This window comes from Ovis canadensis, chromosome 2 (assembly GCF_042477335.2).
Source record: "Ovis canadensis isolate MfBH-ARS-UI-01 breed Bighorn chromosome 2, ARS-UI_OviCan_v2, whole genome shotgun sequence".
NCBI lineage: Eukaryota > Metazoa > Chordata > Mammalia > Artiodactyla > Bovidae > Ovis > Ovis canadensis.
The window spans coordinates 26,059,364-26,073,733 of record NC_091246.1 but is presented as its reverse complement, the minus strand read 5'-3'; the positions used below and the strand labels follow the sequence as shown (position 1 = coordinate 26,073,733).

Genomic DNA, 14,370 nt, shown 5'->3' with positions numbered 1-14,370 from the left:
GCAGTGCCAGGCTGGTGAGATCACGAGTTCAAACAGGCTCAGACGGGCCGAATCACAGCTCAGGATGTGCTGGCTATCCAGGTGGATGCTTGCTGGACTTGGTGGTAGTGGCTCTGGGAATATGTTCTTTCTTTCTTTCATTTTGTGGCCACACTGTGTGGCACGTGGAATCTTAGTTCCCTGACCAGGGGTTGAACCTGTTTCTCCTGCAGTGCAAGTGAGGAGTCTTAATCCCTGGAGTGCTAGGAAAGTCCACGTTCTTTCTTAATGTAGGTTAATGTTGTAAAACTAAAAAATAGTAAGTGGTCTTAAAAAGAGTCCTATGTGACGAAACATCAAGTTATATGCCCGGTGCCCTCCTTCTGTATGAAAATGCCATCGTTTGATTTCTTTTTCTTCGAAGGAAAGAGTGATTATATGTGTCCTGGCATTGTGTGTGTGTGAATGAGAGAGAGAGAGAATATGGTGTGTAAATAACCCACATTTGAGGACAGGACGGGGCTAGTTTTTCAGCAATAAATACATGGTAACTGCTTCCTTGAGCTTCCCTGGTGGTCAGTGGTAAAGAATCCGCCTGCCAATGCAGTAGGCATGGGTTCAGTCCTTGGGTCAGGAAGATCCCCTGGAGAAAGTCATGGCAACCCACTCCAGTATTCTTGCCTGGAGAAACCCATGGACAGAGGCGTCGAGGGGGCTACAGTTCATAGGGTCACACAAGAGTAGGACACAGCTTAACAATCAGACAACAGCTCCCTTGGCTGATTTCAGGGACAGAATCACCTTCCCACAAACACACTGCATCTGCTGTTGAGACCCCGCCCTCCAGCGTGTTAACTGTGATGTTTCCCAGACTGTGAGGAGCACCAGCTCCATCTTGCTAGTAGTCTTGAGCACAATGGTGGCTCTATGGTCAAAGAAGTCAGGAAAATGATGAGCTAGAAAAAATGTGTGAAAAGGTCTTTGCTGCACTATTCCTTGAACCTTGGGCTAAGGGGACACTGGGATTCTTATGTGGAAATGCTCTCAGCCAGGCTGTTTCACCAGGGAACTGCTGGGTGCGCAGCACGGCTCTGTCTCCAGACTCACATTTGGAGGGAAGACACTTGTGAGCTGTTTATCGGGCTTCTCTTTGGGTGATGGCAGGGAGAAGGAGAAGGGGTAGGGCTTGGGTGCTTGAGTGCACTTTGCCTTTGCTGGGCTTCCAATGCCTGAGAAAGGTCACGATTCAAGAGGACTGGCTTTCCCTGAGGGTGGGGATGAAGTCCATCCTGAGGCCACAAGCCAATGTCCAGAAGGAAGCAATTACTGCCTAAAGTGGGAAATGCCGGCATCGTTTGTCCTGAATTAAGATCTCATTCTGGCTCTTTCAGTTATTTTTATTTTTCTGAAAATCAGCTGTATGTTTCAGAAGCTGGGAGCCACTGCCACTCCTGGTCTTGAATGAAATGAAGTTCCTCAGTCGTGTCCTACTCTTTGCAACCCCATGGACAGTAGCCTACCAGGCTCTGCCATCCATGGGATTTTCCAGGCAAGAATACTGGAGTGTGCTGCCATTTCCTTCTCCAGGGGATCTTTCCAATCCAGGGATCGAACCCGGGTCTCCTGCATTGCAGACAGACACTTTACCATCTAAGCTTAGGTGTCTACAAATTGGTGGGCAGTTTAGGATCACATGAGGAGTTGTCATTTCCTTGTATTAGGTGGTCACTGGGTATGTTTCTTTATAGTAATCACAGGACTTTCCATAAAGGGGGTTACTTCTCAGGCTCCTCAGTTTGGCCTGTGTGGGTGCAACGGGGAAAATGCCTTCTCTTTCTCAAGTAGACAATTTCAATGGAACTACTGAGTGGACAAGAAGTCACCCCAGCTTACAGGAAGGCGGCTGTTCTCTGCTAACCCCTTTCCCTTGGGCCCCAGCAACTCTCATCCTAAATGCAGCTCGGGACAGACAAAGTCTAACAGGTGCTTTTTTTGAAGTGAGAAAGTGTTTATTAACTGGTTTTGAAGTCCCTTCCTGCCTTTGGAAAGTCAAGCCAAGGGTCTTAAAATCTCTCTCAGCCCAAGCTCAGTTTGGTGGTAAAGCCACTTCACGTCACCGTTTCCAGTGGTCACAATCATGTGATTGCTCGGGTTCTGCTCCCTCACAGTGATCACAAATGGGATTGCTAGTTTTCTGCTCTCTCCCTGAGGTTGAAGAAGTCATTTCCTGTGCCATCACTCAGCGCCACCTGCTGGCCTGCAGAATTCCCACAGGTCAGGTGCTGAGGGGACCAGGGCATTTTTAGAATATGTAGACCCGCCCCCCCCCCCAAATCCCGCCTCTGCGCCTGGCATTTACGTGTGCCAGGGCAGTCAGTGGGTAACCCTCAGCTGCACTTTTGCACATCAGGAGGCTGAGTTTGTATGACTCCCCCAAGGTTAGTGCTGGAGACCACCTGTTATGTTCCGCTTCGGGGGAAACCCGCCAAGAGGCTGTTTGGCGGTCTGTGTTGTTCCTGTCCTGGGGCCGTCCTGATCTCAGGGCCCACCAAGGGAGAGTGAGGCCAGTCAACCCAGGTCTCTTTCAAACCTCTGCCTGCCAGGAGCCGGGGAAGTTCTAGTGGAGCTGGAGGGAGGCTGGCTGCCAGGAGACGCTCTGGTACTTGACCCTGGCATAGAGCAGGTAGAAGAAAGACGACAGGGCCACCACTGTATCTCCCACGGCAGGACGTCTGCCTTACACTTGTGCTGAATTCCGATGAAGTGGTCGTTTGCAATAAGGTTCAGTATATATGTGTGGCATGTGTGTTTATGAGGTATGTTACGTGCAAGGTATGTGTCTATGTGATGTCCATGCATGTGTGTCTAACCTCCTTTAAAACAGGGAATGGGGGCTCTGGCTTTCTTTCCTTGTCGCCTCCAGTGCTCCCTAAGCTATGTGTACAGAGAAAGGGAAAGTTCAAACCCACAGCCCTGCTCTGGCCCCTTTTTGGGATTTCTGTCTTGTCGGCCCACATCCCATTAGGGTACATTGTGAACTGCAAGGCTCTTGCTGGGCAAACCCCTGCCGTGAACAGAGGAGCTCCGTGGCTCAGGGCCCTCATCAATAGGCCTTTACCTTCTGTGCATGGCAGAAACTTCCAGATCCATTCCCACCAGCTGCAAACATCCACCATTTTAGACCGTGGCTGGGGACTTACTGTTTTTAAACACACTGCACACTGGACATGCTGTTTGACATAATGTATTTGACAGTATACCTATCCTATTTTGGGCTTCCCAGGTGGTGCTAGTGGTAAAGAACCCACCGTTCAATGCAGGAGGTGTAAGAGACACAGGTTTGACCCCTGGATTGGGAAGATCCCCTAGAGGAGGAAATGGCAATCCACTCCAGTATTCTTGCCTGGGGAATCCCACTGACAGAGAAGCCTGGCGGGCTACAGTCCCTGGGTCACAAAGAGTCGGACATGACTGAGTGACCGAGCACACCTATCATATTTTAATTACATCCATGCAACTCATCACAAAGCTCATTTAAATGTTTTATTAAAAATTACAGTTGGAAAAAAAGTCCAGTGACAAAAGATTGCTCTTCCGAAATGAATGGAGAATACAACACCCAGATTAACTGGTCAACTGTGCTCCTTGGGAGGCTGGAGGCCTGACAACCCAGCAGTCTGTCCCACATGTGAAAACCCAGGTGGGGTTCTGCAGTCATCGGTTGGGGGTAAATGTGAAGTCGCCATCCAGTGGCAAAGGCAGGGCTGATACCAGCAATTGCAGGGAAAGAACAGGTTCAAACAAAAAGCATTTATTATTTTAACCACAGAATGAATTATGTTTCTGTTACAAGAACTTTTGGTCCCACTGAGGAACAAGGTGTTTGTGGCATCATCAGACAACTGATGCTGGCCAGGGCAATGTATCCATCATACTGTCCTTTTGTTCCTGTTAAACGTGGACTGAAAGGCACATGGAACTGAAGGCACACGGAGTGAGCCCAGATCAGGGTAAAGACGCGCTTAGAACCATCAGAAGGGCAGCATGCATCTGAAAGCCCAGCCCAGGCCAGTTGCCCCAGAGGAAGCCCTAACCTTCCAAATTTTGCTCATTTACATCACAAATACCTCTTCTACAAGGTTGCCTTTCCCTGTGTCCCTTCCTCTGTGACCCCTAGGGGAAAGGAGAGTTATCCATAACACAGGACACAGTTTTCCCTAGATAAGACGTGGACAGTGGCCACAGGGGGAATTCTACACTCAGGTCTCTCTCCACTGGGGGCGAAGCAGAGGACAGCGTGGGAGGGGGAAGCGCTGGCTGCCTCCCAGGCTGGGTTTCTCTTGCCGCTAGCATTCTAGATGTTCTTCCTCCCCTGACTCCGGGGAGGGGTGAGGAGATGCTAGGCAGCAGACAATCCCACCGGAAGGAAGGAAAGAGCTCTGCACACTCACTACATGCACGCCCCTTATTCCTGTATGCATGCGGCCTCAGCTACAGACACACTTTAGGGCTGAAGAAGGACCCCGGGAGTCCAGCAGTGTGTATGGATGGCCTCTTTCTTAGATGCCATCCTCGCTTTATCCAGATCTTCCTCTGATAACTCTACACAGCCTGACCACAGAGATGGAGTCACTAATCTTTATAATTTCAATGTGCTGTGCACTGAGTATCTGCTTAGCACACAGGGATCCTCTCTTTAACACAGGGAATAAACCACGAGGGGGCACGATTCCAAAAAGCAGGGGTAGGTTCTGAAAGTTTCTTAACACAAGTTCCACCAGGGGACTCAAGTCTTTGCCTGGCTAAGCTGGGGTGCTGACCGCTGCCTTTCTCTGTTCCCAGCTCCCCTGTCAGGAGGGGGGCCTCCTCCTCTGGCCATCAGCTGGATGTAGACGCAACTGATGATGAGATGCTCTGAGTTTATGTGTCTTGACAGACCTAACCAAGAAGGATGGTCAATGAACACCTACCTTCAAGGGCTACAGCAAACCTGATATCAATGAGCTGATGCCCTACATATGATCAAACAATAGTCAGGATTAACCAAGAAGTAGGGGACTAGAAAAGATTTCCTGGGTTTCGTAGCTTCAGCTGAAAATCATACTCAGTGAGGCCTACTTGTGGGCAGGGCAGGGTCTTTGGCTTTATTCTGAATTAATACTTGCCTCAGAAACTTATCTTTAGATGGCCTTGGCCAACAGGTTGTCCCTTACCATGAATACATCCAGCTGCAGCAGAGGAAGCTTGGCTAAGCAGACAGCAGCCCGCAGCACCCTGCTGCTTGTCCTTGGTCAGACCTGAGATGATGGGCACCTTTTCCGCTACTGGATCTTCACAAAAAACCTTCTTTATTAGTCTTCAGTCAAGTACAGCCTTCAGAGAGTCTGAAGGAGAGAGGCTACTGTGGGGAGAGTAGGCCTAGCCAATTCATTCTAACAGGCCCCATTTTCCATGTAGACCTGAACTTTCTGCCTCAGAACACACAGAGCAAAAGCAGGATCCAAACTTTCTATTTTCCCTGAACTGGGCTACAGGCTTAGAGACTGCACGGATGCAGCCTGATTTGTTTGTTTGTTTTTAAGCCTCAAAGCACTTTTATTGGGGAAAGTTTCTCAGTGGCAGGGCTCAGTTTCAGGACCTGTTGGAGCCCATGTTCTAGAAGCAATCAAACCCCTTCTCCTCTCCTTTCCCTCCCTGGCAGGTGTCACAAGCCAAAGGCATCCTCCAGAAATTGCAGCCAAGGTGGGCAAGAGGGCTCAGCACGCCATGGTGATGCTGGGTGTTCAAATGCAACCCAGGAGCCTGAAAACTGGAAAATGAGAAAGGAGTTTGCAAACAAATTCTGCAAACAACGTGCCACATGGACAAGAAACACACACGAATCCCTAGGCTCCTTAGTCCTGCTGTCTGTCTGTCTTCCCACCGCTTCTCTGGGGCGGGTTTACTTTGTGGAGGGTGTGTTCCAGGACAGGCCTTGGCGGAAGAACAGTCGCAGACACAGTCCGCATGAGCTGTCTCTCCCAGTGGGCAGAGGGAGGGAGAGGAAGGCTCAAAATCAACGCACTAGAAAAGTCTTCCCGCGCCGCTCATCTGCTGAAAGACGGCGTGGGAGCCTTTAGTTAACCACGTCGTAGTAGTAATTGCGCAGCCGCAGTTCCACAGCTACGAATCCAGGCCTGTTCTCCACGCTGCAAAGGGAAGAGAGGTATTACTGTTTGTTATCAATGCTAGAGAAAAAGCGCTGATCACAGCTGGGGCCTTTGCAGGCCAAGTGCGAGTGGAGTGACAGCGCCCTCTGCTGGCTTTCTCAGGAACCCATGTCACAGCACACCTCTGCTCTGGGATCAGGACAACCAGAAGCCTCTGGGGGACAGTGTCAGGCCCACCCCAGACCCACAGAACCAACCTGCATACAACAGGGTACCCAGGTGACTTTAAACCCCACTTTTAGATCTATAAACCCCACTTTCAGAAACGGTCTATTTATGATCTAGCAAAACAGAATGCGTCTGAAAATACTTAGTTGATCAGTGTGCTGCCGATAAACACTTAGCTACTAATCTTTTTTTAAAAAAAATGGGGGCACAATTTAAGGTTGTGCCCCAGTAGATGGCTCTAGATTTTCTGAAAACACGCTGCTATTACACACCTTAATGCGGCAAAGTCTTACTTTTGTCACTGTTAGCAGGTGAGGCAATGGTGTATGCAAACCATGGGTAAAAGTCTTTAAGAACCTGCAACCTCTAAAGAAACATCTATAGGCATCTCTGTTTCATCTAACATGGGCATACTGAACAGGATCAGCTGAAAGCAAGTATTTCTTAAAACTCTGAGAATATGTCCTTGTTTGGAAGTTATTTTATTTTGCAAGATTTTTGGCAATATTGCAAGCGGGTAAAATCACCCAGTAAGTGACACAGAACTTGAGGTTACACTGCATACACTGTCCACATTCAATCTTTTTGACCAGCAGCAGCTGCAATTTCACATGGTTCAGCCTAGGTATGAGAGAATAGCCAGGCACCACACATGGGGAAAAAAATCACTCACTCACTGTGCAGTGGTTGCGACAGAACCAAAATGGGCTGTTCTAGCAAATGGCATCAAAATAAATGGTTGCATTTACGGTTTTCATTGGCACTCATGGTTTTCAAGAGCAAGCAATAAAGCTGCTTGACATATGTCATCTGCGGTCATGGTTAGAGACAAAAGCTTCCTCCAGCCACCAAGATGTGTCTCCAGCCACCAAGGTGTGTGCAGGAGTGGAAGTGATGGCCAAGCCTGGGATGCAGAACCGCAAGTGGAAATGCGTCCACACAGAGGGAAACCTTCCCTCCTGCTACTAAGCTTCTACAGCTAAAGAGCACAACCTCATCCTCTTTGCCAAATGGGTGTTCTCTGACCGAATACACAAAAAGTCCCTTAAGAGTCTTACTGTGAGGGTTTCATCCACCAAATAGACTGTACTGTGTGCTGTGCTTAGTCGCTCAGTCGTGTCCGACTCTGTGACCCCATGGACCGTAGCTCGCCAGGCTCCTCTATCCATGGGGATTCTCCAGGCAGGAATACTGGAGTGGATTGCTGTTTCCTCCTCCAGGGGATATTCCCGACTCAGGGATCAAACCCAGGTCTCCTGCACTGCAGGCGGATTCTTTACCATCTGAGCCACCACGGAAGCCCATGAATACTGGAGTGGGTAGCCTATCCTTTTTCCAGGGATCCCCTTACGTGACAAGCGAACTAGTGTGGGGAAATAGGAATATAGAAGGACCCTCAGCAAAGACGCCTGGTCAGGTTTCCCATAGAATCTCTCCTTTACATTATGGGTCAGGCTGCTGCCAGGAAGCCAGGGAAACTCTGAGCTTCTGCAGAGGAGCATGGCCAAGGGTCCTGTGTACTTGACGGTGTTCTGCCCACTTCTGTGTACCCGGGTCTGGGGTGCTTTTGCTGCTCTGACCCTGGTGCCCAGCAGCCTCCTTCTCATTTCCTGCACTCAAGTTCCTCACCTTGCAGTTCTCAGTTGGAACGCCCCTTCCTAAAAGAGGCCAATATGGACTTGTCAATGGAAGTAAAATCCCCACCCCTCGCAAATTCTCTGTGCGTGTGCTGTACTGTACTTAGTTGCTTAGTAGAGTCCAACTCTTTGCGACACTATGGTAGGAGGGTCCGACTACTACCAGTTGGAGTAGTGTCCAACTCTGTGCCTGTAACCCTCCAGGCTCCTCTGTCAACGGAATTCTCCAGGCAAGAATATTGGAGTGGGTTGCTGTTTCCTCCTCCAGGGGATCTTCCCCACCCAGGGATTGAAATTCTCTACTCTCACTCAAAGATCCCTGTGGTTTGCTTTATGGCACCATCACAATATGTAATCATGTGTTTAAGTGCTTAGTTAATTTGTTTCCTGTTCGCCCAGCCCAGAATTGTTAACTTCCATGAGGAAAGTTGGAGAAGGCAACAGCAACCCACTCTAGTACTCTTGCCTGGAAAATCCCATGGACAGAGGAGCCTGGTAGGCTGCAGTCCACGGGGTCGCGAAGTCGGACACGACTGAGCGACTTCACTTTCACTTTTCACTTTCATGCATTGGAGAAGGAAATGGCAACCCACTCCAGTGTTCTTGCCTGGAGAATCCCAGGGACGGGGGACCCTGGTGGGCTGCCGTCTATGGGGTCACACAGAGTTGACTAAAGCGACTTAGCAGCAGCAGCAGCAGCATGAGGAAAGTTGCTCTTTCCCTTGGCTCACCCCGGGTCACTTTTAGATAATAAAGAGATTCTTAACTTCCATTCCCAACTGCAGTCACAGAAGATGCTTCCTGGGATGTTGCAGAATTCCAGGTTGCATCTGAAAGCACTTAGAATATCTATCATCTTGGAGATGCTTCTGCAGCATCAGATGTCATACCTGAGAAGAAACCTGATCCTCAAAATATTAAATCTATTGGCAGATATATGAGTTCCTCTTGATTACAGACCTGCATCTTTTCCAAGCTACAAGGGTTCTGCAGCACACTTTAGTGTCAGAGGGACGGAGACTCTGGCCCTGAGTTTCTCCACAATACGCACCCAGGCAGCCAAACCCAAGCAAGGTCAAAGGCCATGTCCCTTATTCTCGGGGGCAATGCATTTCCCTTGTCAGCTGAGCTCCCCGGCATATCACCTGCCTACAATGTCACATGTGCTCTACCTGGCAGGCCACTGGGGCAGACTCTAGGGCCACTATTTCAAGTTCTGAGTCACTTTTGGGGAGTGCAACCTGAACCAATCCATCCGTGATCATGCCTCAGGCTGAAAGGTGATCAGGAATTAGGACAGTATGACATCTCTCTGCTAAGTACTTCCATCATCTTCTCTTACCAAACATGGCATGCATCCCCAGACCAGACACTTAAGAACATTTGTTTTTATTTTGAACACCCCTTAACCCTGACTGATATCATCTACATTTAAATTTTCATACCTGGAATTAGAGTAATTTATACTCTTTAGACTAAAGAACAGAAGTGTATGGTCCAGGAAGCAAGACCTGTCCCCGATTGTTTGTTTAGAAGGGAGCCGATCCCTGATTCATGAAAAGATAGCATTTATGCTCCTTATTAGTGCCTGGCAATTCCATCTGCCTCCAGAGGATTGGGCTACATGGCAGGAAGGGCTAGGTACTCACTCATAGGTCCAGCACAGGGTCATCAGCTCGTACATCTCTCTCGGACACCCTGGTGGGCACCCCATCCTCTCTCCTTTCTCCAGCATAGCAGAAACTTCACTGCCTTTCATTCCCTAAACCATGCAAAACCAAGCACAGCATTCAGCAAAACAAAACAAATAGAACCCATCCCTGAAAAGAGACGAAAGAGTCGATACTGTGTGACTTCAATTATATAAAGTGCAAGAAACAGAAGCACCTAACCTATGATGCCAGGAATCAGGTGGGGTGACCCTTGGGGTAAGTCTTGTGCATGTAAGGGGAAAAGGGAGCTTCTGTTTCTGCTTTGAGGGGCTGGCTTTATGGGCATGTCCCAGTTATGAAATTCCATCAAGCTGTAGCCTAGGATTTGTGCACTTTTCTGTACATATATTTTGATGTGAAAAAAAAAATCTTAGAAAAGATTACTGAACTGCACATTTGCAAATGAGAGTAGCCATTATTTTTATTTCAACTCTAATGAATGTCGATTTGGGTAAATGTTTAAGTAAAATTTGTATTTTAAGGCAGGACAAAAAAATTAAATATAAAATCCTCTCTGTGTGTTTTGACCTCCTCTCTGCCTCACTAATGGGCACCGTGTATCTGCACTACACATTAACCCGAGCTCCTCAAAGACAGGAGTACCTGCGTGACCACAGAGATCAATTTTCTTTCTCTCTTCTGACACTGGCAATGTCACTTCTTTAAACAATAGTGCTCTTTCTTAGCTCTGAGGGGGTCGTGCTGACTTGCTGCTCCCTCTGTACATGCTTACCTGGACTGTCTATCCTTAGTGAACGAGTATGTCATTTTGATGTATAATCTTTTGTCTCAAAAGATCTTGTTTCTAAGACTGTGCCTTCGACTTTTAGCAGGTGGAATAACTCTCAATGCCTTCTAAGAATTTGCTTCCTGGGTTATGAGCCTCAGTTTGACTCAAATAAAATTCCCTTTTTTCCTTCTGATCTCGATAGTCAACTGAATTTTTGTTGACATATGAATGCATATTTATGTGTATAATACACAATGAAAAAACAACCCACATATTGTCCAGATAGTTTCAAATATTTCTTTCAGTTTAGAATAAACTGAGATCGCATTAACTCTGTACTCTCAAAAGATACAGACTCAGGAAGGGTGACCAAATTTGAAGTTTTCCAGGGTCCTTTAAAGATAATCTGGTGCTTATCTGTTCTGATGGCCTGATAATTAGGAAATGAAGCACAAGTAACTCACCCGATATGGCTTCTGCCCATAGGAAAACGCTTCCCACATTAACACTCCGAAGCTCCAAACATCACTTTTGCTGGAGAACTTGTAGTAGTTGATGCATTCCGGAGCGTACCACTTCACAGGCCACTTTCCATGGGTCTGGGCCTGAAAACCAGGCAAATGGAGATGTTCCATTAAGGATAAAATGATGGACACCATGTCTGTTCATAGCAGCACTATTCACAACAACCAAAGGTGTGAGCTCCCCAAGTGTCCATTGACAAATAAACAGATACACAAAATGGGGTATATTGACATAGTGGATGTACATTTAAGAAGGAAGGGGATTCTGATCATGCATGACACAGATGAACCATGCAGTTGCCTTTTATTATGCTCAGTGAAATAAGCTGGTCAAGTCACTAAAGGACTAATATATGATTCCACACAACTGAGACCTCTGTGGAGTCACAGAGACAGCAAGGAGAATAACTGTTGCCTGGGACCAGAGGAGGGGGAGAGATGGAGAGCAGCTGTTTAATGGGTACAGAGTTTCAGTTTGGGAAGATGAAAAGAATTCTGGAGGCTAGTTGTGAGCAACGTGAATGAACATTACTGAACTATACTCTTGAAATGGTTAAGATGGTAACATTTATGTTATGTATCTCGTGCTAAGTTGCTTCAGTTGTGTCCGAGTCTTTGTACCCCTTGGACTGTAGCCTGCCAGGCTTCTCTGTCCATGGGATTCTCCAGGCAAGGATACTGAAGTAGGTTGCCATTTCTTCCTCCAGACGTTATGTATATATTTACTGCAATTTTAAAAATCAATAAAATCATGACTCACAAAATGCCTATGTATATATATTCTGTCTGAATCTTAAAATACGATTAAATCTTAAATTTTTAAGATTTAAATACGCATTTTTAAGATTTGGACTGAAGTTTTTGTATCCTCTAAGTCTCTTTCTCTTACCTCTTTGGTTGCTCACAACTTCTCGGAGTTTGGCATGACAATACAAAAGTCAGGCCTGAGTATTACTTAATGGTTTTGTTTCAAGAAATACTGGGCTGTTTACAATATATTTAACTATTATTGTACATTTGTCCACAGTTTTAAGTCAGCCCTGATTATTTTGGGGGAGATGGTTTCCTAGTATCATTTAAAACAAAGTTGCAAACTGTCTAATTTAAAAAAGCAAGTGGTGGTAAAAAGATCAAAGTTTTGCCCAGAAAAACCCATTCTGAGGGACATGAGGTTCAGTGTGACATGGATAAGTCTTACTACCTCCCCTGGAAGTCACTATAACCCTGGTGGCATCTCTTGGGTGGACAGAGGGAGGCCAGCTGCCCTATGGTGGCCAGAGGGGGACAGCTCAGGGATTTTAATCTGAGATCATAGATACCAGCACACTTCTCTAAATGGCACATTGCTTATACTTCTGTCTCATTCATTTATGCATTATTTTTAGATTTTGACTTCAGATTTTTTTGAACAGGCTAGTCATGTATGTTATTTCAAGTTAACACTCTCAGACATAAATCACAGCAGGATCCTCTATGATCCACCATCCCAGAATTCTGGAAATAAAAGCAAAAATAAACAAATGGGATCTAATTAAAATTAAAAGCTTCTGCAAAACAAAGGAAAATATAAGCAAGGTGAAAAGACAGCCTTCTGAATGGGAGAAAATAATAGCAAATGAAGCAACTGACAAACAGCTAATCTCAAAAATATACAAGCAACTTATGCAGCTCAATTCCAGAAAAATAAATGACCCAATCAAAAAATGGGCCAAAGAACTAAATAGACATTTCTCCAAAGAAGACATACGGATGGCTAACAAACACATGAAAAGATGCTCAACATCACTCATTATTAGAGAAATGCAAATCAAAACCACAATGAGGTACCACTTCACACCAGTTAGAATGGCTGCGATCCAAAAATCTGCAAGCAATAAATGCTGGAGAGGGTGTGGAGAAAAGGGAACCCTCCTACACTGTTGGTGGGAATGCAAACTAGTACAGCCACTATGGAGAACAGTGTGGAGATTCCTTAAAAAATTGCAAATAGAACTACCTTATGACCCAGCAATCCCACTGCTGGGCATACACACCGAGGAAACCAGAATGGAAAGAGACACATGTACCCCAATGTTCATCGCAGCACTGTTGATAATAGCCAGGACATGGAAACAACCTAGATGTCCATCAGCAGATGAATGGATAAGAAAGCTGTGGTACATATACACAATGGAGTATTACTCAGCCGTAAAAAAGAATTCATTTGAATCAGTTCTGATGAGATGGATGAAACTGGAGCCAATTATACAGAGTGAAGTAAGCCAGAAAGAAAAACACCAATACAGTATAGTAACACATATATATGGAATTTAGGAAGATGGCAATGACGACCCTGTATGCAAGACAGGGAAAGAGACACAGATGTGTATAACGGACTTTTGGACTCAGAGGGAGAGGGAGAGGGTGGGATGATTTGGGAGAATGACAGTCTAACATGTATACTATCATGTAAGAATTGAATCGCCAGTCTATGTCTGACGCAGGATACAGCATGCTTGGGGCTGGTGCATGGGGATGACCCAGAGAGATGTTATGGGGAGGGAGGTGGGAGGGGGGTTCATGTTTGGGAACGCATGTAAGAATTAAAGATTTTAAAATTTAAAAAATAAAAAACTAAAAAAAAAAAAGTTTATTCTGAATTTTGATTATAAGATAAAATTTTGACAAATCCTAAATATGAGGGAAAGTGAGTCTCTTTCCACTACAAACTCTAAGTCCTCATCAACAGAGACAGCACGTTTGATTATTTTTCTTGAGTCCTTCCAGAAAAATCTATATATAAGTATAAATAAGTAATACATGCTTTTTTTGAGAGGTAATCAAGCTACAGGCATATACTTTTATACTTTACTTTTTAATTTTTCTACTTAGCCATGTGTCATAGATATATTTCTGTCAGCACTTGCTAAGGAAGTCACTTTTAGAAGAGTTAATTGCATGCTTTCTATAAATCTGCTATGATTCATCTAGCCAGCCTCCTGCTGAGAGGTCATTAAGTTTTTTTCCCGATTTTCGCTCTTACGCATCATGCTAGAGTGAACATTACTGACAGTGTATATTTGCCCTGTGTGTGGAGTACTTGTAAGGAATTGCTGGATCAAAGGGCATCTGTGTTTACGGTCCTGGTGCTGCCCAAGTCCATCCTGCCATGCACAGTTCTCCAGGAGCCCAGCTAATTTGCTTCTGCCACTATCATCTCTCTTTAATCTTTCTTAACTTTTTAAAGGTTTTCATTTCACTTTGTTTTCTTAAAGAAATTCATCATGTTCCCATCTTTTCACGTGTGTTCAGTTTCTTTCAGCTGCTTCTAACATGGCTTTTTTTGGATACAGTTTGATGACTGAGACGTGTATATACTGCAAAATATTTACAACAATAAGATTAGTTAACACACCCTTCACCTGACAAGAT

General features: G+C 45.8%; 1 protein-coding gene across 6 annotated transcripts in view; it reads right to left on the bottom strand.

The window, feature by feature from the left end:
- Positions 1 to 3,508: 3,508 nt before the first annotated feature.
- SYK (spleen associated tyrosine kinase) overlaps positions 3,509 to 14,370 on the bottom strand; it is a 107,689-nt gene continuing 96,827 nt past the window's right edge. For all 6 annotated transcript variants that reach the window (XM_069575593.1, XM_069575596.1, XM_069575594.1 and 3 more), the window contains 3 exons: positions 10,900 to 11,040; positions 9,643 to 9,755; positions 3,509 to 6,167 (listed from right to left, as the gene is read on the bottom strand). In XM_069575593.1, the coding sequence (XP_069431694.1) occupies positions 6,095 to 6,167; positions 9,643 to 9,755; positions 10,900 to 11,040 (327 nt within the window). In that variant the 3' untranslated portion in view covers positions 3,509 to 6,094. The remainder of the gene's footprint in view (positions 6,168 to 9,642; positions 9,756 to 10,899; positions 11,041 to 14,370) is intronic.